Consider the following 26,728-nt stretch of genomic DNA (forward strand, 5'->3'; position numbering starts at 1 on the left):
AAAAGGGTCCCATATCGGCCCTAGTACCATTAAACCCCTATGTGGATTGATTTGCCCACGCTTCCGTAAAGAAGTGGTTGCTGTAGCCCAAAGGTCGGAGAAGCAGGTTTGGATGGTTGCTGCTGGGAAAATGTGGGGAGGCTACACTATAAGGTTATTTTCAAGCAAAGTGGCGGAGGATGGAAGAGGACTGGTGTGAAAGTGCCAAACTCTGAACGTGATGCAGGGTGAATACGACAAAGCTCGTGTATGGTTGGTTGATATTCCCTGGACAAATTCACAGTTGAAAAGAAAGAAACTTTTCTGAAATGGCTTTTTTTTGCGGGAACAAAAATACTCTTACAGCGCACCATTACCATCGGCATGTTTTTTTTTTTTTGTTTTTTTTCAAGCTCAGGGGCCCAGCTTAGGTGACAGATCGGTCCCAAGGAAAGGACAGACTGCCTGATGTTCAAGAATGTAAGGCGTGTGAAGTTCTGATCCATAAATGTCATTTTATCTCTTGGCAAACTTTCAAGAAATCCTTCACTCCGTATCTCTCTTAAGGGTGTAGTTTTCCACACACACGCGCGCACACACATACACTTTTTCTCTTACTCTCTCATCTGTCAGATGCCTAATCTGATATTAAAAGTACTCCCAAATGCTACACTACCCTTCAAAGCTCCCATTTACCTCTGAGACACATGCGTATCTGCCAATGACACTCCCTCCTCTTTCAGTCTTTCCTAAACACGGACACACCCACAGGGACATTGATTTCTTCCCCACCTTTTCCCCTCACAGACACACACACACACACACCGACCTGCCGCTGCCACGAAGCACATTTTCCCTTTGAACAGCCGTCCTACAAATGTCAGGTGGGGTCGGTGTGTGGGTGAAGGAAGAAGAAGAAGGATGGATGGGAATTGAGTGCGAGATGCACACATCAGAACACAAGGAGCATTTCACATTCGCGTGAAATCATGTTATCAGACCGACACAGGGTATGCCAGCTGGGAGAAGGAAGCATAGGGAGGAGAGGGGGGAGAAATGTTAGACACTGTTTGCTTTCATATCCTGGCTATGAAATTAAATATACATTGAAAAGATTGGAATTTTTATTGATGAATTATTACTGGAAAGGCTCTCATTCTGAGTCCAGGACTGTTTTAAGTGCTACGTTTGGATGTGGACAGGTCCAACAGGATTGGGTGTCAATTTCATGGTTACTTTGTCTTGTACACCCACCTAAGCTTCAAAGAAATGCCTTAGATAGAAAGAGGAGCGTATAATCGCCGACATAATATGCACTCACACATGCTCATGCGTACTATACACAGTGTTGGCATAATCTCCCCTGCTTTTGGCATGTGGATGTGCACACTCAGAAGTGCTCCCACCTTTATTGTGTATGCATCATGTTAGACAGAGCGTGCCGCGCACACCCACATGTACGATACGGGTAGCAGAGACATGTTTTTAGGCAGAAAAAGGCACACACACAATCTCAAAACCTACACTCTCACATTCTGCACTCTGCTATTTTTTTATTTTGTTATTCTTCATCTTGTATGGGTAATATTAATTATTCATCGCCCCAAATATCATCCCAGGAGATTAATGTGAAATGTATCTGTCCTACTTCCTCACCGGCATGCCCACGAGCTGTACCTGACGCTGAACAAGAAGCCTATTTGCTATGCAGGGGGAACCTCTGACAAGCCGAAGACCTAAAGTTGAGTTAATTAAACATTAAGCATGAATCAAAATGAGATCATTAATCTCGACACAATTATCTGTGATATTTTGTAAATTATGTGATGCTCCTCGGGCATACTGAGTGGAAGGGGACGCACAATCTGGCATGCACACAAGCTGACAGACACACACAGCGGAGACAATCTACACAGACCAATGTGTGTGTGTGTGTGTGTGCGTGTGTGTGTATTGGCTCTCAAGCCAGCGCTCATTGCTCTTTGATGCCCTTTACATGTTTCAATCAACATCAATCAACGCTTGCAATGCAGCTCTTCATATTAATTGAGACTGAAAATTGCAGCTGCAGAGAGGGGGAGCATCCATAGATCAGTGAATATTGCTTTCATTCAGTTAGAACAGAATGGGGTCAAATGTCAGCGTAGACCACAGTAGCTTCGCTGACCTACGCACAGCACACGCACGTACACACACAAGTCACACGTCTGCTCCCTCCTAATTGAAGGATCACACATTTAGGAGGTGTTTGCCAACTAAGGAAATTAAGTTTGGCTCCTAAATGTCCCACTACTTAGGAAGATCTGACGCAGGCAATCTGTTTTATGAATCTAAATTGGAGGTGACTTTGTAGAGTGTTCAACTCTGAGCTGGCATTTACAGAAGGATTATTGCTTTCTCTATTTTCCCCTTTTCTCTTGCTGCTCTTCAGCTTTGAGCGGCCATGCTGTAGTTATTATCACTGGGTTTTGTCAAGAGGCGGACTGGGTCTCTGGCTCCGAGGCGAGTCTGGGTCTTATCGCTGGCTGACTTTGTTTCTGGATGTCTGTTGCCTTTTAGCGTACGCGCCCGAGCAGAATCGCACACGCTTCCACATAGAGTTTTGACGCGTTTTCACACAGTCACACAAACATCAAAGACACCCTGACACACACACACACACACTCACACAGCGTCATACACATTTGTACATTCAACATCCAGCACTAGATCAGTTGCCATCTAATCCCTATATTTTGATCTGAGCTGACAATGGTTGCTTCGCTCTAAGTGGGCCACCCTCGCGCCTTTGTTGATGCCAACATCAAGTTATTTTCCACGACTGTGAACTGCTCCAATTATACCCCCCGGCTAGAAGCACTAATGGCAGATAAGTGATTAGGACCTAGTGCAGAGATGTGCCCCATTTATTTGATGTAGCAATTAATACTGAAACTGAGGTAGCAGAGAGCTAGATTACAGACTTAGTTTTTCCACAGCCTAAAGGGAAGAGCCCAAATGCCCGACAATGGTATAGTCATTACATTTATAAATAAATGAGGGGGTCTTCAATTGCTGTTGGCTTAGACTCATGTAGATTCTGCCAGAACATTCTCTTCTGTGTTTTCTGGACTCTGCATCCAACACAACGCAGCCTTCCAAAACCGTATCTCAGTAAAAAAAAAAGAAACTGAAAAAGGCAACTGGACTGTACTGTACAAAATCTAATCAGAAAATATGCTTATTGGCTAAAACCTCCGGGGTCTCCAATTGCCCCAGGAAACTGTTTGTAGATTACATCGTTTTTGGCAATTTCACTGATGACAAATTTGCACTACTAAACAATATTATGAAATGAAAAATGTCATAGAGCAGCTTCTGAATTTGTATCAGTCTTCAGGCCGTTTTTCATTGAATGGCTTTATGTGAATCTGGTTTCAGTACCTTTTTATTAATTACGCTAATATTATGCTTACATGGGGGATATTGCTTCAATAAATTACCAAAACATACAACAAACCAGGTAGTAACAGGAGTAGCAGCTGGTTTATGGGGCTCAATGTTGCTCATTTGTCAGTGCTTTAAAAACCGTTACAAATCACTGTTGCAAAGTTTGGTAAGGTTTAGACAAAAAAACAATAGGATTGGCTGAGAATAACTAGCAGGTTACGTTTAAGGAAACATTGAGGTTTTGGTTTTGGTAAAAGGTACACTGTGGAGTTTTTGACCTCAGTCAGCATTATGTCTTTTTTTACAAGTGGGTCCCCATTTTGTTTGTCACATGCACACGCACAAGGACGTATATACTTAGCAAACGTTCAACGCATTTGTATACGTTGAACATGTTTGTTAGACCTCAAGGGTACACACGATGCATTTTGGTGAGCTGGCATTGAATACAAGAATACAACTTCTGTTTGTTCCCTAGAAAATAACACAGGGTTACACTAAGAGCAACATGGTTGGGGTTGGAGAACAATCATGGCCATGGCTGAAAGAAACGTTGAATAGAAGCAAGCAGTGTTCCAGTTTGTGAAAGGCTGGTGTTTTGTTGACCCGTCTAACCACCCCGACCTCCTTTCCTCCCTCTGCCGCTATAGAAGTCTTGTCACTTGAACACAAATGCATTTCGTTTTGGGGTTTTTGCTGAAACAACTGATGCTGTCGTTTTTCTTTCGGAGGAGAGTCTCTCTCTCTCTGTATCTGTGGATCAAAATGGGGCCACAGTTCATTTTTGCCCAGAGCCCCTCTAGTGGGCTTTATCCATGATGAGTGTAGACCTAAGGGCCAATGAACAGGGTTGGATTTAAAAACGGATCGACATTGAGGAGGCAGTATTCTTAAATGCTTTCACACAGGCAGTTTTACTGTAGATATGTGCGTTTTGATTCTGGTGTTATGGATGGAAATGAAACAATAGTACGTTATTGTCAAAACCCATGCATGCGCCTCTTAAAGTCTGCTTAAAGGTTATGTCTGAAGGGAGACGTTGCTGTATACAATTCGACCTCTCTATGGTGGATGAGTCATCAAAATGACTAATGGCATATTTACAAGGAAAAAAGGGCTCAAGGGCTATGTTAAGTGCAACGGTCTTGTAATATTACTTGTGTTTAAAAAAAAAAATAAAATAAAAATCTGTATCATCCCCCCAGAGTATGTTAAGTACACCACTTAAGCCCTGGAAGAAAAAAAATCCTTGTTTATTTAATGGGTTCCTTAAGTGAGTATAGCAACAGCGTATTATCTTGTTGAACACATCAGATACATTTACCATTTATGCATTTCGATGGTGCACAAATCTGGTGTGACTTACTGGAAGAACTGCACATGAGTAGGCAAGGATTCACTGCTCTGCTCTTGACAGGAAGGAGGATAAGAGCACACAAAACTGTGGCTGCAAAAAAATGGAAATTTTGTACTTTAGTTATCTGATATTATCTGTAACTGTAACTTTGGCCAACTATTTTATTACAGCCACAGAAAGTATAATGTTGCTGCTTAACAACATCACAAGGTTGACATAGCATGCGGGGGAACCTTATTCTACAGAGGTTTGACCCGGAGATTAACATAAGCCGTGAGTGAGCTGCACTCCTCCCTGTTCTTGGATGAATAATCAAGCAACCAGCAAAGAATATGACTGTTCACTGTTATCCAAGGGAGGGAAACGGGACCAAATCATTTCCTCCTGAGAAGCATTTACTGCATTTTGAAATCTGTATTTGACAGCTGTGCTGCTGTTGTTTATGTTTTGCAGTTTGGGCTCTGATGAAAAACAGTGTGTGAGGCATGCATAATCATAGTCAAGTAGCTTACAGGCCAAACAGCTGGCAGCCAAGGTCACTGTTTGAATCCCACAATATGATGGTGTGAATGTGCACTTTCCTAACCCTTATAATTGTCCACTTTACTGTCCTTGGGCAAGGCACTTCCTACTGTCAAGGTTATTAGGATGCACCGTGCAGCTCTGACTGTGTGTAAATGTATAACTGTGTATCTAGCAGTGCGTTGCTGTAGAAGAACATGCATGCTCAGCAAACCATGCCGTTAATAAAGGTTTAAATATAGATAGTACAATGGTAGCTGTTGAAGAAAAATGTTCACATCTATCTTGAATTAGTGCTGCAGCAGCAACGGCAAGTAATCCTCTCTTGAAAGGTATTAATTAGAACAACATTAGCACAGTTTATTGGCAGACTGAGCGAATGACCGGCCCAGATGCACCAAATTCATGTGGACATATGCCTTGTGTTTTCCTATGTGTCTGGAAGGGAAAGCCAGTAAAGTAGAGCCTAATCTCAAAGGGAAATTCTGTTTTCGTACAACCTGGGTCGATCATATAGGTTTTCAACAAACTGCCAGGTCAGGTTGACCAAACAAAATAGTCAGTTGGGTTAAACTGTGGTATTGGGTATAAACCGATCTCCGTCATTACTTTGGAGAGTAATATTGACCCTTCACTAAGCTCTGCCCCCGCGGCTACTCCGTCAAGCTGTTAGAGCTTCTACGGACCCACACTGTCACTAACGGCACTCCCGGAAGAAATATTGTCTAATGTTTGGATAAATGAAAAGGCAATTTCAGAGAAAGGCAGACAGAATATGCATTTTTAGCAGCGAAAACAGGTAAAAAAGTTAAAGATGGCAGCTAAAGCCTGCAGATCACAGTGTAAAAGTGAACCACCTGGCGACAGAAGAAAATGAAAATATAAGCAACACTTCCTGTAATGCCAGGTAGTTCTTTATTCACCATTAAAATTATTAAAAAACAAAAGCAGCACTTTTTTACATTCAGTATACCTTCAGTAGCTAGTGTAGCATAGAAATGCTAATGCTAGTTAATGATGTGCTAATGTACGCAAGTGTTAGCTCAGGTTTTTAAGTAACATCTCCCTGTAATAAGTATCACTATTACAAAACCTTTAACCATGATTAGCCCGAAATCCACAAAACCAGCCTGAAGATGAACAAAATCTAAAATGGCTGCATTAGAGTCTTTGAAGCAGGGCGGGATAGTTGTCAGACCCTGGCTGAAGCTGCTGGCCGATGCTACGCTATGATTGGCAAGTGTTCGTTTGAGGAACGGGAATTGGCGAAGGGTCACTCTTATAACTAACAGAAATAATGGGCCAAACTACAATAATAAGACTCAGGTTGTAATAAGCTGGGATTTTCCTTTTAAGGCTCCTTCTGTGGCATCTTAGCGCAGCCACACCGCTTGCATCTGTATCTATGTCCTTGTCCCCGCTTTTCTAATACAGAGCTCATGTCATTTAAAATTACTTTCTGAGCCATTTCCTCGAGCCTTTTACCAAAAAACAAAGTTGGCGCTGAGAACAAATCGGAAATCTCAAAGCGATTCCCCCGAGAGTGGGTGGGGTACAGTACACAGGACAGGGGAGGGGATTGGGTTGATACAACAACTGCAGACCACAAGGACATTTTACTGTTGCATTTCATCTCCTGCAAAATGCTATATATTCATCTAGTAAGCAAAACAATTTGCTGAAAGGTATTCAGATGACTCATGTCTATGATAATACTAATCTAAAATGGGCCTCACGTTGATGCCTGGCATCATCCTTTTTTAAGTACGCCACTTTGGAAGGAAACTCTTAATTTCTACATATTCTGCTCATATCCTCACCAGAAGTAGGCGGAGGCCAAACAACATGTTCATCTCTGCCCCAAATCAACTCACCCCAAACGGCCCCCGAATCGACAGGCAGTCACAGTCACATTAGAGAGGCACTTCTGGCGTTGACAGGGTGCCGTTTGTCATACATATTACCCCAGATTCAGATTGGAGTCTAATAGTCTTTTTGTTCACTTCTTCTATCTCTGTCGCTCTTGCTCCCAAATTTTTTCCCTCGTCTCTAATTAGCCCCTTTATGCTCACCCTTGCACTTGAAATCGTTCACTCTCGTCTGTGCATTACCATCTCTTCGGTCTCTCTCGGCCTGCCTTTCCATCTCTCCGTCATCTCTCTCTTATAGAGATGGATGAAAGGGGATATCAGCGAGTCTGGGTGGAGAGCTCAGCTGAATCAAGGCAGGTCATTTACTCACCGCAAGCCTATCCATCCTTGAACCCACATACCCCCTCTCACGCCCACACATCCTTGCCTCAACACACACTCCTCGCACAAACACACTGGCCCGAAATGACTTCCGTCTCTCTAGGTGTGTTATTTTACTCCTGGGAAGTCTGTTCTGAGATTTGGTATTCAACACCACCGGAGCAAAGAGATCTTTTCCATTAAGAAGTTGTTCGGTCACACATCCGAGCGGACGCACTCGCTAAAACAAACACACAAAAAATGCACACACACTCTAAGACGAAGAAATATCACACGTACTCTGACACGCACCAGGTGCCCAAAGCTCTAGACACCTCATTACTGGCATGGCAGTGCTTTTACTGCTGGGGTGTTCTGAACAAATGTGTCCCCCCTGAAGTTGTTTCTGTTTGCGGCTATGCTCCCCGTGGGCTGACTGTTAATGACATCACGCCACTCTGCATCTGCACTGAGGGAACTGTCGGTATCATTAGATCGGTAACTAAATAATGTCGCCGTCTCATTGGTCCAGCTGCCTGCTGGTCGAATTACAACCCAGCAAGAGGCCATTTTCTACCCAGACAGCCTCTGCGCCACCCGAAACAGCTTATTTTACCTCCAACATGATGGCGTGATTACTGCAAATGCTTGACGCCACCTCCAGCAGGTTAGCAAGTCAGCGAGGGAGGAAGATAAAACTGCGCCGCTGGAAGGGAGAGAGAGTTATGATCTAGAAAATCGTTGTGATGGAACACCAGCGGAAGGTGCTCAAGAAAGGAACAGGCCCACGTCGCCGCTCCGTCGTGCAGTATTCGTGTTTGACAGATGTGCGGCGTAATCAGAATACGCCATGTATGTGCTACTGTGGAGTGGATGGATGAGTCAGGGGAGAAAATGCGATCACAGTGGCAATCATAACTCAGATTAGTCTACCGCTGTACCTCTCTCCACTGTTCAACACAGACATCAATCACCATCACATTCAGTACGCTGCCTCATATCACACACAGGGCCACACCAGAAGGACAGATAATATTCTCTCCGGCAGAGAAAACAACATTGTCTATTGAGCAAGGACAACAATCGCTCTATTTAATAAATAACGGCAGCTATTATGATCATAAATAGTGTGGGGGGGGCCAGGGGCTGTTTGTAGGGGGGAGGACGATACATGAATCCATTCAGCATATTCCTGCTGTGGGCCTGTATCTCTGCAGCTGAGGGGATCAAAGGAGCTCCTGACAAAAGAGGCGCCGATGCAGCGTGCTGAGATGACAGCCTTCACCAATGCTAGCAGTGCACTCAGCACTAACATTGGCTGACTAGAGACCTGACTAACCAGTCCAGAACAGCACATTCAGTCCCCCTGCTGTTTCCTCTGTCTGATTATTATTGATGACATCAGTACTTTCGCAAGCCCGCGGAGGCTCATTAAATCAGAAGTCAACTGATAATGAAAGTGAGCACTCTGCACTGGATTACTTCATTTACTCTTCACTACAGAGTAGCAGGGAAGTATGCTTTGATATGCGCTTGCATTTCATCAATTCCCTCCAGATTGCCATTTGATTGTGACTTGAAATTGTGTGGCAAATACTTCCCCATAATGTACAAAGCCCAAAGCACTTGGCTGGTTTGAGTATGCGATCAGTCAGTCTGAGTGTGTCTTTATATGTGTGTGTGTGCACATGTTTGTGTGTGCAGTTATCTGGTTCTCTCTGTTCTGCAGTTGCTTGCATTGCTGCAGGCAGGAAAATGCTGGTTGTGCTCTGTGCCTTGATCATTCAAATTAATTTGAACCCATGCTGAGAACAATATTCCATCAGATGGTTTGTAAATCACAGGCATTCACACTTACACACACACACACACACACACACACACACACACACACGCAGCACACAAATGCTCTCGAAGAAACTCTCACACTCATGGGCGGACAAATACTTTGTAAACGCATTCACAAATGCTCGTTTGTGCTCACACAGCTACACAAACAGATCCACCTCGTTACGGTTGGTTCGACGCCGATGTGCAAAATGAGCGAATCCCATTTTCTCTCAGCCATTTTCTCCCATTCGGAATGATCCCCCCATCAACTCCGAGCTTGGAGGAAAAGAGGAAACATGGCCCGTCAAGTCTTTTATGGCTTTTCCCACAATCGCTCAGGACTACAATGGTGTTTTTACGATGTTACTGTACAAACCCCCTCTCCCGACCCGCCACACCACCGGGAAAACTAACAAGGTCCTTATGTTTAATGGACTCAACACACTCATGCCTCCGGCAAACACCAAATTGTCACAGCTTCGAGCAGCGTAACCGTCAAGCCACAATTTCCCTGTAATCAAACCTAATTCAAAGTGTACTATACCTTTTTTAAGCCTGCTGTTTCATCGTGCTTCGTCATCTCCTGCGTACTTTTCCACTCCATCACTCTATGGGAGATGGTGGGCGGAATCGGATCTAGTCAAGGTATTTGCAAATGTAATCTAGTGGTGACAATCGGCTCTATCTCCGTCAACTGTTAACGGTGAAACAAGATTCAGCCCCTCTTTCAATCTGTGGCCAGTCCTGTGGTGGCGCCTAATAGTGTGTATCTTACTACTTATCACTCTGTTTCTCTGAGCCAACAGGCTGTTATGCTTACATAACCACAGTCATTTGCGGTGTTAAGTGGCTGATTGCTTCGCAGTTGTGTTTTGCGTGCGTGTGCGAGTGTGTGGCATACTTTCACGCATGTGTGAGCACGTAAATGTGATTTTCTGCCCCGGCCTGCCGTTATGTTTATTGCGGTTTGGTGAGTGTGTGTGTGTGTGTGTGTGTGTGTGCGTGTTTTGCGCCTGTGCTGCAGATGTGTCTACCAGCAGCTGCCTCTTTCTCCCACAAAGCTTAGCTCCAGTCCCTGGCAGCATGTCTGAGATAGATTAAAGTCACCCATATTACACTTAGCGCCAGGAGACATAAGGAAATTGGGAAAAAATGAAACAATGCTATTTGCATACAATTACACAGCACGGCAAAACAGCTTGGTTAGCCACCGTCTGGCCAGCTAAAGAGTGCTGAACCAGTGTTGCTTTCTTTAACGATGCAAACAGCTCTGGCTGGCCCTATTCAATCACAGGTGTTTATTTGGACCGTGAGGGAAAGTCAGAAAAAGTTACACACGTTCAACAGTTTCTCTATTCATGATGTATGAGTTTTGTATGTTTTTACTCCTTTGAGAGAAGCCACTTTTGCACTGCAGGTTAAATCAAATTGCATCAGGCTGGATTTAGATCATTTCAAGCATGCATGTGAGCCCTCATCTGCTGTGACATTTCAGTCTGACATTCAGGTTACGATAGGCTCAGTTTTCATCTCAGGTGTTTGAAATATAAGACTTGCACCCTGCTGAGGAAATCTGCAATCTCTGTCTTCCTCAAAACACAAGCACACTACCATCACTGTCTCTCTCGCTCCCACCGCCTGCATTCGGATGCAAAAACCGTCCTTCCACAAATACGGATATTAAACCACATATCAATTTCTCTCCCGTCTTTCATCTCAAACATATATTCACATTCACTCACCAATCTCCCTCCATCTGTTTCTCTCGCTATCTCGCCCTCCATCCTACCCAACACAGAGCCAACTCACCTGGTGAAATATTAATGTGTTCAGTGAAGTGTTCTTGTTTGGAGTGCTGCCCTGACGGTGAGCTTTGTTTCTGGACCGAATAGGAAGCCCAGCAGCCGCTCAGAGGCTCAGGCAGAGGTCCACGCCACGGTGTTGGCGAGGACAACTCGAAGCATGCCCCCGCTGTCTCCACCGACACTTTGCTTAATGCAAACGATTGCAATAGTGAGCCCGACCGGGGCTACAGGGGGCATTCGCAATGAGTCAAGCTGCAGCGAGTTAAAGAGATCCCTAGCCTGAAGCTGTGGAGGAAGGATGTGAGGAGAGTTTTTTTCAGCTTACGTTTTTGGCCACTTTAGCTTCCCTCAACCACCCAAACATTTCAACACACACAGACACACAAGTCCCACCTCTTTATTTTTCCCTCCAACTTCTAATAAGCTCTGAAACTGCAGGTGCTGTTGTTTTCTCTGTGCCCCCTTCTTTGTACAGGGAAATCTTTTTTTTTTTTTTTGGCATCGTGCATTTGGTTGCACACCTTCCAAGTGTTGATGCTTTTCTTATGGAGGCCTAAATAAGGAATGAGCTTAGAAACTGGGAGCTGCTCCCTCCTGTTCTGATTCAACGCACTCCTGTCGGTTTGCTTACTCCACATTGCTCACAGATCCCTCTGGGTTTATGCTCCAGTATTCACACAGTGTGTTTGTACTGTAGTTGTGTGTACTCGCACCGGTGCGTACCGCATGTGGGCCTGTCCGCTGTCAGTCCGTGGGACTTTCGGTGCATGTATGTGCGCACGTGCAGTTTATTTGAAGGCCTGAAAATCTTAGGGCCACAACATCAAACAGCACTCCGGATTTGTTTAGCAGACGCAGAGGTTCAGTTCAAGGCTCCTAATTTGCAGATGTGTGAGAAGAGGTATGGATTTTATTTTTCATACCGGAATAATGCTGACAGTCCTTTAAGCTGTGCTTATCTTGCATCCTTAGTTCAGAGTCTTTTATAAACCCGTGCTTACGGATAGAGCTTTTACCTGAGAAGAGAAAAAAAGATAAGAGCATTCAAACAAAAATACACACACACACTCATACACGCACACACACACGTAAGCACACTGGAGGTCCTTACGGGTTGAAAATGTCTCGCTGCTTGGAGGAAACATCAGTTACATTCCTAACCAAGCCTGAAAAAGACCTGTGTAGAAGAACAAGCTGCACACAGAAAAATAAAGGTGCCATCTGGAACCGAAAATGGCTCTTCGGAGTGATGCCATAGAAGAACCATTTTTGGTTCCACAAAGAACCTTTCCGACCAGGGTTCTTTAAAGAACCGTTTCCTTAAACGGTTCTTTAAAGAACCCACAAAGGTGCCTCAAAGAACCTTCAAAAAATGGTTCTTTGAAGCACCATTTCTGGTTCTTTGAAGAACCTAAAGACAAAAAGGTTCTTTAAAGAACCATTTTCAAAAAGGTTCTTTATGGACCCAAATGGTTCCATAAAGAACCCTTTTCAAATGGTTCTTTAGCTAAAAATGGTTCTTCCAAGGAATAAATGGTTCTTTAAAGAACTGAGTTTTGGAAAACGTGATTTTTTTTTTACATTTAAACAGCATAACAATGGAATCAGGATTCCCACTCTTTTTTAGAGATCATATTCCAGGATCCTTTCTGTGATGATCTATAAAATCATCTTTTACATGCACGGAAATGATGGCAAATTGATTTGTGGATAAAAGAAACACCTGTAGATGTACTGCACTTCACTTTATTGTCAGAAATCAACTCTATACAATGTAATCCATGTGCTGCAGTGTCCTATCTAAGAAATGTTCAGAGCATTTGCCACTCTCTGCACAGCTACAGGTACCCGTGTGTCCAGCTTCAGGATAAATGCCTCCAAAAACGAAAATGTTTTTTTCAGATGATAGAGGGCCAACACAACACCCATGGCCAATGAACCGTCTGCGTCTTCATTGTCCACCATCATTTTTTGTCCATCCACTGCTACAAAAACATCTGTGCCGTCACTCAGGGGCTTGCCATCGCTGCTGCTCAGGACAATTGTGGGTGTTGGGCTTAGTGGTTCCTGAAACAAAACATTTGAAACTTAAAGCTGTATTCCGTAATGTTTAAAGATCAAAGCTTTCTGATATGCTTAGTTGCACATAAAATGCTAGTTTGTTGAGATTAGATGTCATATTTTTGAAATTGCACTTTATCTTAATTTTCTGAAAATATATTTCCCTTTTTTAAATAAACAAATTCAAGTTGCCCCCCACAAACACAAATGACTAACCTTATCTATTGCAAAGAGCTGTGATGCATTTTCTTTGAAGGCCGATGGTAGGAGGAGTATGGCTGCATTCACCAACAGGCCTGCAAATGACAAATCATGTTTCAATCAATGTCACAATTCTGATTCTGCAAAGTTTTGAGACTATCATACCAATTTCCTCAGGAGTGTTGATTTGGATAACAGTATCTAGGTAAGCGTCAAGTCAACTTTTTAGAGCACTTCTACACAAAACACAGTATATGGGATATTCTAAAAGGCTTCAAGGGAAAATGGATCAATGAGGCAAGAAAAAGTATTTAACGTTGATTAATAGTTTTAAAGTTATTTATTGGTTTGAAATTATTTGGCTACTTGTAAAACCATCTTGTTGTACATGTCGTTTCTCAACTCCAGTCTCACATCTTAAGTTGCTCATCAGACTGTAAACAAATAAACAGCGCACTGAAAAGGAAGTCTGGATATCAGCCGGCTACACTAGAACCCCAGAAATATAGCCCCTTTCCCCCAGGGGGGGGGACAGCGCCTGTCCATTTCAGGGTCTGAGGTCCACCCACCACAGTCTCACAAAATCCTGCGGGAAACACTGCACCACGTGTTATATATTACATAAAACACTCACCAAGATTGGAATAGAGAAGCAGGTGAATTCTTTTAAGACCTCTGCAGTAGAGTGTTGTTGAATATAGTGTCTTCTGTACTCTCTGGAGGCATTGGCGAATGATGACCAAGTTAGGCCTCATCTTTTGGCACGCCTGCTTCATTGTTGCAATATGGTGGCTCGTACTTCTTTTGTCGTCCCCAGCATCCATTGCATCTGTTTGCTAAGTAATAAACAATGACACAATTAGGACTGAGCTGGAGCATGAAGTATGAAGCATAAAATTCAGTTTAGCATTACTCTTTTAGTCAGTGAGAAAATACTTATCCAGATCCATAACTTTCCTTCAGAAAAGGGAAGTTGAGCAGGACAGACTTAAAGAGCTGCTCATACTGAATATGAGACGGATACCTGTAAGTTTTCAAAAGGAACAAAACACAAGGCGTTATACAAGATTAACATTCCAGATCAGCGCAATAAGCAGAGATACCTAACTCAAATGATCAGAAAGAGCAGTTAAAGGTCAGCAAATGTGTAGTTTGTCATCATGATGCATAGCTTTCACTATGGTATACAGACCTAAAACTTGATTGACAAGGAAACTTGTTTTACAGCCAGATAACATGTCATTACTGTACATTACGGCTGTAAAAATTGGCCAACAATTATGTTTGAATATTCATTCTTGAAAAACACATAAGCTCAAACTATTCAAATATCTTTTGTTGTTCATTATGTCCATGACACTGTGTCCTAAATGGCCGCGAGTGGTACTGCGCTGTGCACCGTTTAGAGCTGAACTTTTGTCGGACACCGTTTCTATTTATATTACTGTCACATGCTTTGAAAATGTCAGATAGCAAGTACTACTTAGACATTTTCTTTTTGAGGTTACGTCTCCAGTCTGATCTGGAGCTCAGTTGATAGGTACATGGTTTGCTTACATGATGTAACGCATCACACGTGTTGCTGTCTGTCGCCATCTTCTATTATGGAACACAAACTTACATTGTGTCTTGGCTCAAATGGTCAAACAGAGCTGCATCCTTGCTGGTCAGTGCCGTGAAGACTGTTGGAGGAAACCGGACTTGGCAGTTGATCATTGGTTGGGCTGCTGGGGCTCTCTGACTCACAGGGGCTTCGCTTTCACTGCTAAAGGGGAGGAAAATCAGATTTTAATTTAAGCCAACATGTAAGAAAACTACCAAAAACAAGACAAGTAAATCCTTGGAATTGTAACTGAAATGACATGGCTTCACTGTATAACGTAACTCACACTTTCAGCTGCGCTAAAGCAGACAGGAACTTCACTTGGTCTTTCATTTTTGGAAAGATTCGCTCACTCATTCTTTCAGACATCTGGAGAAGTGTAGGCCCATCTACTTCATTATCTATGGCAGAGAGAAACATTATTGAACCAAAATCATGTTAGGAGTCGGTATATGTGTTGCCATGTTTCGGAATTAACATTCTTGCCTTGCTTAATGCTGAACATCCTTGAATGGCCGATGTATCAGTGTTATGAGGTCTTTACCATCACAATGACTACATATGTCCACATTAGTCATTAGTGACTGTATGACTATAGTGCTTAACCTATTACTGTATTGCACAAGACATTGAAAACGAACAGCTTATGCTCAAGTCTGGGTGAGCAGCATCCATCATTCATAACAGAGTTTTTCCTGACCTGTGCACAGTAAAGGCACCAGGGCTGTTCTATGCATCCAGTAGATAAAATGGTTCTTCAGTAGGGGATGGTTCTTCGTGGAACCACACTGCCTTTTAAAGAACCATTTAAGAACCTTTTTTTTCTGTGTGTGGGTCTAGATTGACCTGAGCAGTAAAGCTGGCCTTAGACAGCCTCTTTCAGTCCAGCTAGTCCCTGAACAATGAAAAGAGACATGCTACTGTGTTTCAGAAGAAAGTGCCAATAGTCTGCAAACTTTCCAGTTCCAGACAGCCCAGCCGCCCTTTCATCTTGTCTAGACTGTGACATCATAAAAAAATATATACTGCTAGCATTCCTCTAGAGAGCAAAACTGGACTCATGTTCCCTCAGGTCTGCTAAAAAACATAAAATGAAAATTCTAAATTCAAATGTCCGATAACTGCTATCACAAAGTCGGTCCTGACTCCGACCCAAGGGGAAAACACAGACTGTCAAAAACAAATACAAATTTATGCAGACGGCCTCAGCGGACCTGAAGATCTGTCATAAGCATTCTCGCAAGTATGCACACAAATATGCATACATTACACACGCATGCATTATATCTAGTGTGTGACAGGGATAAACACTGATGCTGCCAGCTTATTCTTTAAGACATGCTGGATTAAGCTGGAGTGATGACTGGCAGGGATTTCATTGTTCTTGTTGCACTGAAATACTGAAGGATGCTACATGTAGGATTTTGTCATTGTTTGATTAGAAATCGTTTCAGTCTGTTTTGAGAGTGAGTGGCAAACGGCATAAAGAACGTAAAGTGTGAGTATGTGTGTCAAAGGAACGAGCAATGACTACGGGAAATGAACAGAAGCTAGCTGTCAGTAGGCTGTTTGGGGCTTTCCAAGAGCTGGCATCAGTGGCTATAGCTCAGGAAGTGAGCAGCCGGCCCAAGTCACCTTCAGTCAAAGATGTCCTGTTTGTGATTGGTCCGTAATGTAGCAATCTTGAGATTAGCAGCTTAAAAGTACAGTGTGGCAGAAATGGAAAATAATATTATTAAGTATGCTTTCTTTGGTGTGTAATCACCTTTAAAATTTAGAATCGTTGTGTTTTCGTCACCTTATAAATAGCTAAATTAGCTTTGTTTCTACAGAAGCCCAGAGCGGACAAACCAAACACTGGGTCTAATTTGGGCCATTCTGGCTTTCGTGGTTTTGCGTTTTCGCAGCAGCCACCATAGTTCACCTACATGCTTAGCAACGGGGAGAAGTCTCAGTTGGTTGCAATCTGCCACCTCGCTGCGAGATGGCACCAAATCCTACACACTGCACCTGTTTAAAGCATGCGTTCATACGAAAAACAGCCCTGTGTTAAAAATCAAACAAACAATGGGCTTATCAACTGCCTAAACACGGTACACCAGTTATCAACGCAGCAAACGGCAGGCAAGTTCAACTTTTTTGGCTGACCACCGTGTATGTTTTTGTTGCCAAAGCACTTCTAGCATTGACACCCCCGGCGCTGCATTACTGAAGTGGCCTCATTTAAATGAACAATACAAGTTGGCAAACAGTTGCAGGCTCTCTCTCTCAGTCCAAACAGCAGCTCGACAAAGTCAAAACGCTGCTACGCAGGACGTAACACACCCCATATGAGCCTGATATTAAACCCAACACAAGTTGAAAGGTATTCAGAGAATTTCCCATGCAGAGGTTTGTGTTTACTCAGAAACATTTTAGTGATTTTTCATACTTGATGCCGTTTGGAGTTGTTATTATACTTTTTTTTTTTTTTTAAGTACATCACAAGTACCTATAAGCACAGCAGAAAATGCTCTCCTGGGAGTTATTGCTCTAATACATCATTGGAATTAATTGTGCCAAAACATTCAGATGCAGTCAAGAAGGGACTGCAGTTGTAATAGGCAATAACTCCAGTGCTTTTTTTCATTGGGTCCACTTTGGTGCCTGTCACGTTTGATTGCCCACAGAACTTCTGAAAAAAGTCCTCCCCCCCCCCCCCCCCCCCCCAAAATAGCTGAGTGCTTCCTCATTTTATGTGCTGGAACTCATGCCTTTACGAAAATCACCTTATCTCCTCCGAATCACATCACGGCTCCCACATCGTCCTCCTATAGTCACTCTGATTTGCTTCCTGTCCTAACAGCAGCAAGTTACAAATACAACTTCTATACTGTTCCTTATTATTATTCTCACGTCCCCACTCTTGAAGTAATTCCACCGTTGTGCTCATTGTGAGTCACTCAGGATAAGAGACGCTGGCTAAACGCCCCAAATGCAAATGAAATTGTAAAAGAATCTCTGTAAAAGTCAAGCAAGTTTACAGTTACTGTGAGTGAAAGAGAAATGATGACATGACGCTGGTAAAAACAGCTGACACAGCTCTGGGATGTACCGCAGACGATCATTATTACAATTAATTTGACAATGATATATTTTGTAAGATTGCACCTCTGAGCTGTATTCACTAGGATCACGGTTTACAGCTTATTGCACATGGTTCACACTCACCTGCTGTTTACACCTGTCACGATGTCTCGTTCTTTTTATGCATACTTTATTCAGAAGCATACATTGATTTATGGCCTTACATTAATATTAAAAGGATAGGTGCTGGAGATGGATCTTACACAGAGCAACGTAGAATAAGGGCAGATATATATTTACCTGCTAATTCCTCCAGCTGCCTTCAGGCTCTGTTTTGATCTTTTATCGTCACATTTTGGGCTCTCGGGGTACTTTGACAAAACATGCGTGATGTTTGTCTCATTCCTGGCGGTATTATGCTGAATAACGCTCACACCTGTAGCAGGCACCTCCTCCCTATCTCTATTTGTCGCTGCCACCTGCTTCCGTCTCACCAACAACCCACCACCACCTTTCTGGCCCCCCCATTGAGTTCAAACAGAGAGGCCTATTTTCACACACTCCGAGCCTCTCTCAGGGGGGATAAATACATACGCTGCATTAATTCAGCCGTGTCTTTGCAGACTTCAGTCAAATATTTTTTTTTACTCTCTTAAGGGACTCAAGGACTTTCAGCAGAGGGTCCTTCCATTTACTTTGTACTCCCGGGTGGGATATTTCCATTTGAATGAGTGCCTGTGGCCTGGGTTGTATCTCATCTACAGACACACATGTGTGTGCGTGTGTCTTCCAGAAGTTTCTCTATAAACACTGCATGTACCTGCATGGATTTACAGTATATGTCCATATTTAATGAAGTATTGTTTGTACATGCCGTTTGGTGTGTGTGTGGTGTACGTGTGCACACACGCTTTTGCTTATGTAATATAGATGTTAAAAATATGTATGCCTGAGGTTTTTTTATGAGCATAGTGTGTAGTGCATAGCTATCATCCCAGTTCAATGAGGTTGGTGCAAATCTTGAGTCACGTTAAGCTAAACTTTGGGCTCTCTGTATGGAAGCAGGCTCCCCCCTCAACCTCGCCTGGAGCACTGATGGGATGAAAAATGGATAGAAGCCCCAAAGGAAGGAGGGGGGAGGTCCATCTGTGAGCTGCATTCAAGGACAACAGTGTTATCCACTTTGGAACAGTATGAAACAAGCCAGTGTTTTCAGTGGGGTTTGGAAATGCGCGCTTCTGGATGAACTGTGGATGCTACTGTTGTCTTGCCAAGTCAACTGTGATGTTGCAGATTAGATGCGAATCATTGACTCCTTGTTTGTATCAGTGCGGCTCTTCTCTATCGGAGTGAGAGATAATGAACGGATGTGACTGATTGTTTCTGATCAGTGTTGTGGTGAATTACTGCCGCAACAGGGATTGTTTTAGCATGCAGCACTCGGGTGCTCGTAAAAAGCTGCTTTTAATGTGATTTTACGTTATACACAGCCCGGAGGTGTTGGGGTTTGGCTGTATCTATTCATCTTTGTTTTGTTCTTGTTTTCTCTTCTCCCTTCCCCCTTCCCCCCCACCCCACTTTCTAACTTCACTCTTTTTTTTCCTCTTTTTGTGCACTTTCAACTTCCTGTCCTCTCTGATAGAACCGATTCAACCTGCAGATGTCGGCCCGTGTGCCCCCGTCGACCCTGGGCAGCCTGCTGCTGGCGGTCCTGCAGGGGAGAGAGGGGGACAGGGACAGAGGGAACCGGGGGGGAAGCAGCTGGGGAGGAGCAGCTGTAATCTGCCCCGGGTGGGAGGAAGGGGGTGAAGGGTTGCTGTCTCACCTGCAGACACACAGCGGTTCTAACTGGCATTTGTGGGACATCATCAACCTGACCCTCGTCTCCGGGGGCGGGGACAGAAGAGGGGAGAGCAGGGAGGAGAACAAGGAAGAACAGAGGGAAGAGGAGGCTTTGAAGATCCTCTCTGCCCGTTTCCTGCGCTCCCCCTCTCCTATCTCCTCTGTACTCCTCCTGGGATCGGACCCTGAGTGTCTCTCCGCCGTCTTGCGGGCAGCTCAGCGGCTCGCTCTGTCACTACCAGCACTGCAGTGGATCATGGGATATCCCTTGTCTCCAGACTCGCTCCACACTCTAGGAGGTCCCCTTGGACTGTTGGCCTACGGGGAGGTGGGCCGCAAGCCGATCAGCTTCTACATCCGGGATGCTTTGCAGCTGATTGGCCGCGCGGTCACTGCGGCGACCATGGTGAGGCCGGACCTGGCGCTGATTCAGAACATGGTGAATTGTTACGACAAACCAAACAGACATGAGCTGCCCTCTTCAGGACAATATCTGGCCAGGTAAATGCACACATGCACTGAATATACACACATTAGATAAAAAAGGAGAAGAGAAGAAACACAATGTTCTTGTTTACCTCCAGCAGTGTCAATCTATGCAGATCGTAGATAGATACCGGGCCTGTGAAGAGACACGGCTACTGTTAGTGAGACCCCGCTCATCTGTATAATGCAGGATTCAGGCCCGATGACCCAGCAGTTGCTGTTAATGACAGCAGGCTAGGCTAGCTAACCTTTATATCCTGGGAGGCGAACAAGCTTCCACTTGGAGCTCGCTTGTGTGATTTCTGTGAGATTTCTACCTCCGTCCCACTATAATATTCATATTTACATAAAAAAATTCATAGACACCTCTCTCCAGGAGTGTCCCTGTTGCCCTGGATAATCCACAGACCTTATTGTCAACACTTTTAGTGTGGACTTTTTCTTTGATAAAGTGTAATTTTTAAATGTCTTTGTGCAAGTTAGGTAAACCGACCTTTGAAGACGAATTCACACAGGACAATATTAATTTTATGGCACTTTGCTGAAGGCCAGGAGAAAGGTCAGTTCCAGAGCAGTACCCTGCAGGTGGTGGAGATAAAACTTCAACAGAGTGGACTATAGAGAAACTTATTCCTCTTCCAAAAATTAAATGTAAGGCTTCAGGCGACATAGGATTAGTAGTGGTCAGGTCAGCAGTGGGCCACTATTACTCTCTGTCACCCCTGTAGTCAGTGGTTGGCTGGTCATTTAAAAATGCTCAGCCGAGGTTCCAAAAGTCAACACATTTAGATCACCAAACGATATATGGAAGCCAATGAGTGCAATTAAATTTCTCAGGTCACTCCACTAAATGTCTGCCAGCTCGTTAACTCTCTGACGGACACTTTGGCATTTCTGTGAGGAGTTGCTGGTTCCACTTGTGGTAACGTACGCTCCGGTTGCTGCCCTTGTCTGTCCTCTGCACCGCGGGGGTGGCTCCTTCTGAAAAGAGCTGTCATACTCGGGGTGGGGAGGAGGTCTTTATGGCATACAGATTCACAGACTGACACCAGGGAGTTTTGTCTGTTCCTCCTCGCCGTTGCTGCTGCTTCAATCCCTGCAGCTTTTTAATGGGCTTCTGACAGCTTTCACGGGTTCTGTCAAGGTGCAGTCTGTGATAACGCACGCGCACACACACACAGTAAAAAAGCTTATCAAAATACATAAATGTTTTCACTTAAAGCAGAAAAATCTAAATCCTCACATTTGTGCACAGCAAAAAGAAAATACACCTACTCACATACATTACAACCCCTTTTTATGTGGCATGGTACTGAGTGATGCACGGAAGCCCCATGCTATATAATCTCAATTCGAAGTTAAGTATCTGTGCTCTGTCGGGTGACATGGATATTTTAAAACAGCATGTATCCAACTTCTGTGTTCATGTGGTACTGGTGAGACAAGGATTTGTGGTTTGAGTGGGGCCCACAGAAAAATATTGACACACACGGTGCCTGCCAGCTGAGAGTGATCATCAACACCACCCACATAATCACAAGATGGGTTCTCACAGTGTTCCCTCCTACTGCAGTTAAGTTAAGCACTGGGATGCCAGAACAATTTGGCATGGAGGGCCAGAGGCTACAACTAAAGGATTGGGTGTTGGGTTACAAAGCAATATTTCTGGACATTCATTACCAGAGTTAAAACAAGTTGATTAGGTTTAATGTGATTAAATTGCTCATTTTTAGCCACACTAGCAGAGTGTTTTTATGTATCGCAGTGTCAGTCGCTCTACCACTTTGGTTCAGAGTGAAATATTTCAACTTTTAGATGGATTGATTTAGATTTTTTAAAAGACATTCATGGTGCCCATAGGATGATGCTTACTATTTAGTAATCCTTTAGTGCCAATGTGAGGTTGACATTTGCAGTTTTTAAATTAACCTCTATCTAAACTACGGGCTGGATTGCCATGAAATGTCGTATTCATGGACCACACTGGATGACTAATAATACGGTTGGTGAACCCTTAACCTTTCATCATGCGCCATTACATTTAATTTGTCCAATACTTTGGTTTACGACCAAATACCTGCAAAATGAATGACCATTCCCATCAAGCCGCAATTGCACTTTATGTTTCGGACTGCAAAGATGCTAAACTAAGATGGTAGCCATGGCAAATATTATGCTTAAAAAATCTGCATGTTAACATTTTCATCATGAGCATATTAGAGTGCTGATGTTAGCAAAACAATACTGATCCTAAGGACAGCCTTAGTGGCTGTACAATAAAGAAAACAAAAAGTTATGCTTTGAAACTGACGCAAACTTCATCAGAACACCAGGGAAAGTCACAATCTATCTGTGGAGGGCCAATTAGGACTTCGTCTAGACTACCCGAATAGACTATTTATAATAGAGTCCTCGACAATATAGTGTCGGTGACCTTTGCTTCTGCCCTGTAAGAGACAGATAAAACAGGTCGTTCCATCGCACTTTTCATACCGGTCCAGTTAGACTCCATGCCCTCCAGTGTACTCCCTGATTCTTATCCCTCCACTGCAACAGCCATACATGCCATTGCTCCAGAGAGCCCTAACAAAGCTGAAGGAAGTAAGAGACTTCCACATGGAAAAGGCAATTAACAGCTCAATGCCCAAGGGACAGAGTGGGGAAGACAGGGGGGGAGAGAGGCTGTCTAGAGATATAAGAAAGAGAGGAAGGTATGTGGGAGAACAAGAGCAAAACCTGAACAATGTTAGTGTTTCCGACTCAAAGCAGCGGACCAATGAGGGAAAAAAACAGGAAGAATTTGAAAAAGTTGCCACTTTTGATGTTGTTTTTCCAAATGTCCAGAATCAAAAAAAAATCCCAGGGTGCTTATTCCCAAAAATACATTGGAAAAGCATGAAGTAGTCAAAGACAAACAGATGAAAGACAGGGGAAGGAGGAAACGGCAAAAGGGAAATAGGAATAAAGTCAAAGCAAAGGAAGAAGTAACTTGTGTGAGATGGATGGAAGGGTGTGACGGTGGAGAAAAGGGAAGGGAGATACTGGATAGAAGGAGGGTTGTTGTTATCAAAGTGAGATCTGCCAGTCAGTGCCATCTCACTCGACACAGCTGCCACGCTGATTCCATCTCCCATGAAGAGATTAAAACTATTGAAACGAGCACGCTTCGTCTCCTCCCAGACAGACCGACAAAGACAGAGGGAGTAAACTTCCCTCCGAAGTAAAGGAGATGTAGTGATTAGGAAGTGAGGCACATGCCTGGGCCTCTCTTATAGAGTCATCATTTAACGGCCACTCTGCTGACATTTACTTTCAGTGTGTGTAAACCGGGGCCAGGTGTTAGTGAGGGGAAAACATCCCTCTCTGACACCACTTGGCTGACTTATCAATCCTGCCTTGACATGGATAGTCATTCTTTAAATGCAGCCTCTGGCCCGATGCAACACAACAGAAGCCATGACTAGAAGGTGGCGCTGCTTAAAAAGTGTGCCTTGCTTTTCACACCCCTGCTCTTATCTCTGTATTATCGCACACTCTTCTCTCTCTGGGCTCGAATCCAGAAATGTTGCAAACTGCGGGAAAAGGGACTTTACACATCTCTGCTGGCATAAGAGAAGTGAAGCCTTTGGTAAAAAAAAATAAAAAATTGTGGCCAGCCGCAGCCATTACATTATAGTATATGAGTCTGGAGTAGGTTGGCTTGATGAATCTGCTGTCAATGGGATATGATGATTCAGCCGTGCTATTACCATGAGTAATTTCAGCTCAAGGCAAGCCTAGCACTTCCGCTTTATGGTCAGAGAGACAGAGGGAGCTGCTGATGAGGAAACATAAGTTAACGTGGAACGGAATGGGAATGACTTTCAAATCAGAGGCATTTTTAATCAGCTCTTTAGAATTACTGTGCATGGAATGGGTTTGTAAATTGATATTGTGCCGTTGAAGTCAATCGCAATGTCAAGAAACAGGATAATGAACAGAATATGTTGTTGCATGTTGCATCGTTCTGTGTGTCGTAGACCGGCTTTAGTCCAGCCTTGGCTTGGAGGGGAGGTTAATGACCCACGTGATCAATTAAGGCTTTTTCATTTTCCTTCCTATATCCAGGATTTAATGGAGAAAGTTTCCCAGCTCATCAATTTGACATATAACTTGGAAGATGAGAGAGGGAGGAAAAGAAAAGAGAGAATAAGACAAAAGGGGAAAGCTATTTTTCGGCTCTGAGAAAAGGCTACGGCTTTGTCAACCTTTTCCATTAACAGGGAGGAAAACTTGCCATTTGTATCCTTGACCCAGACATAATCAACAGTCCTCACACGGTTCAACACCCCAGCACCGGATGCAGTGATCCCTGCATACTTTAACATTTAAACATACGATACGCAGTGACCTCCTGACAATCCCCCGCCAATCAAGACACGATCAAACAGTACTTGAATGTTTTCCCATTGAGACATCACCTGACGATGTCCACATGATCAAATGCTAAGACGTGAGCTAACAATCCCTGCATGGTTCAAGAGGCCAGGGCAGATTTTATGTGCGAACGGGGATTGCTCTTCTTAATTTATTCCGCCATGAAGACCAATGTGGGGCTCCCGGGCGAGTGAGACGAATAGCAATGACTGTATGGACTGGCGGATAGGAGGAGACCTCACTGCACTGCATTAACTTTAATTATGACTCTCTGGGAGATGCAATTACCCATCTGGGACCAGACTTGCTAAAGCTCCACAACCAGACCATGACCGTCTGGACCATCGTTTGTAACTTTTTCTTGCTTTTTCCCCAATTTTTTTTGTGCATTACTGCAGGCAATATTTCTGAACTGCAATAAACCAGCAGGGGTCTTTGTTATGTCTCATTTAAGCCCCTTTCCTACTCGACAAAAACTCCACTATCACCCACTAATATCTGGCTTTTGTCTTCAGTGTGAAAGGTTACAGTTGGCATTCATTCCCAGGACAAATATCTCTGCAGTGGTCACATGTATTTATCGGCTCAAGCTCAGATCGGGAGTGATGGAAACATGACAGCCGAGTGGACGCGCTCATTTTCGCCCCTTTTCCGGTGCGATGCTACGTGACATGCATTTGGACAATATTCATAACTCCTTCAAGCCACCAGACTCCAGTCAGACAAAGATGCTGATCATCTTAAAAAAAACCGCTTTTAATTCAAACTCGATATGAACAAATTAAAACCCCTCAAAATTGTTAGTCTTTCTACTTTTCCAACAATCACCAACTCTTATTTTAACTTATTTTAACCACAGTAATGTTTCACCGCTTTTGGCGCCTATTTTTAACAGATTTTGCCATGCTTAAAAACTTGCATATATGCACCCATTTTGGTGGAAAAAGAGTATTATTATATTCTGTTTGTCTTTCTCTTTCCCTCAAGGTTTCTGTCCAACACTTCCTTCACCGGAGCCACAGGCCTGATCCAGGTGGATGCTGGCCTGTCTCGGGTCCTCTCCTCCCAGCTGTTCCACGTATGGAGCCTGAAGAGAGGCGCTCTTGGCCAGCCAGCCTGGGTGACTGTAGGCCAGTGGACCAGAGGCAGGCTGGAGCTAGAAGGGGGGATCCTGGGACTGGTGGGAGGGTTCCGGAGCAGCCAGGGACAAGGTCATGGAGCTGGGGTGAGGGGAGGGGACGGCCAGGGGGACAGTAAAGTTGGAGGACGCTGGAGGCCGGGAGAATCCGTTGAGGGACACCGGCTGAGGGTGGTGACACTGGTGGAGCACCCGTTTGTCTTCACACGAGAGGTGGATGCAGATGGATTGTGTCCAGCTGGTCAGCTCTGTCTGAACCCCAGAACCAACCGGTCCGACCTGATCCAGAGCCTCTTCAACCAGCTGCACAACCCAAACACTACATTTGCAGACTGGGAAGGGAATGGTGAGTTTTGTTTTGTCATTTGAGCTTCGAATACTGTGTTGGTGGAGCACTCTAATACTTGTCAAAAATATTTTGACTTGTGGGAAGCATCTGTTCTGAAATATGAAAACTCCAAGCTTCTCTTATGTAAACTGTTAGATCTCTTGGCTTAGATTCCTGTATCGCTGGCCATTTCTCTTCTGCTCCTCTTCAAGATTGAAGTGGATTTTAGAAGTAAAATCTATTAGGGATCATGGCTGGTCAGTCCAGTTCAAAAATATACCAGATGCAATGTCGAGGGCTCATCTCTACAGCTCAGCTACATCTCTGCTTCATGAATAAAGCGGCTTAAAGGCATTAAATCACTGACAGATCAAGACTACCGTGTCGAAGAAATACCAGGTACTATATGCAAGAAGACTATTGGCCACATATAA

The 26,728-nt window shown here is 43.8% G+C and overlaps 1 protein-coding gene across 2 annotated transcripts in view; it reads left to right on the forward strand.

Annotated features, from left to right (window-relative positions):
* The window catches only part of LOC116383304 (glutamate receptor ionotropic, NMDA 3B-like), a 69,434-nt gene that overhangs the window by 17,110 nt on the left and 25,596 nt on the right, over window positions 1-26,728 (forward strand). For both annotated transcript variants that reach the window (XM_031847028.1, XM_031847029.1), the window contains exons 2-3: window positions 19,727-20,427; window positions 25,816-26,312. In XM_031847028.1, the coding sequence (XP_031702888.1) occupies window positions 19,727-20,427; window positions 25,816-26,312 (1,198 nt within the window). The remainder of the gene's footprint in view (window positions 1-19,726; window positions 20,428-25,815; window positions 26,313-26,728) is intronic.

The sequence above is a fragment of the Anarrhichthys ocellatus genome, unplaced genomic scaffold (assembly GCF_004355925.1).
Source record: "Anarrhichthys ocellatus isolate YVR2014 unplaced genomic scaffold, GSC_Weel_1.0 scaffold7, whole genome shotgun sequence".
In the NCBI taxonomy this organism is placed as follows: domain Eukaryota; kingdom Metazoa; phylum Chordata; class Actinopteri; order Perciformes; family Anarhichadidae; genus Anarrhichthys; species Anarrhichthys ocellatus.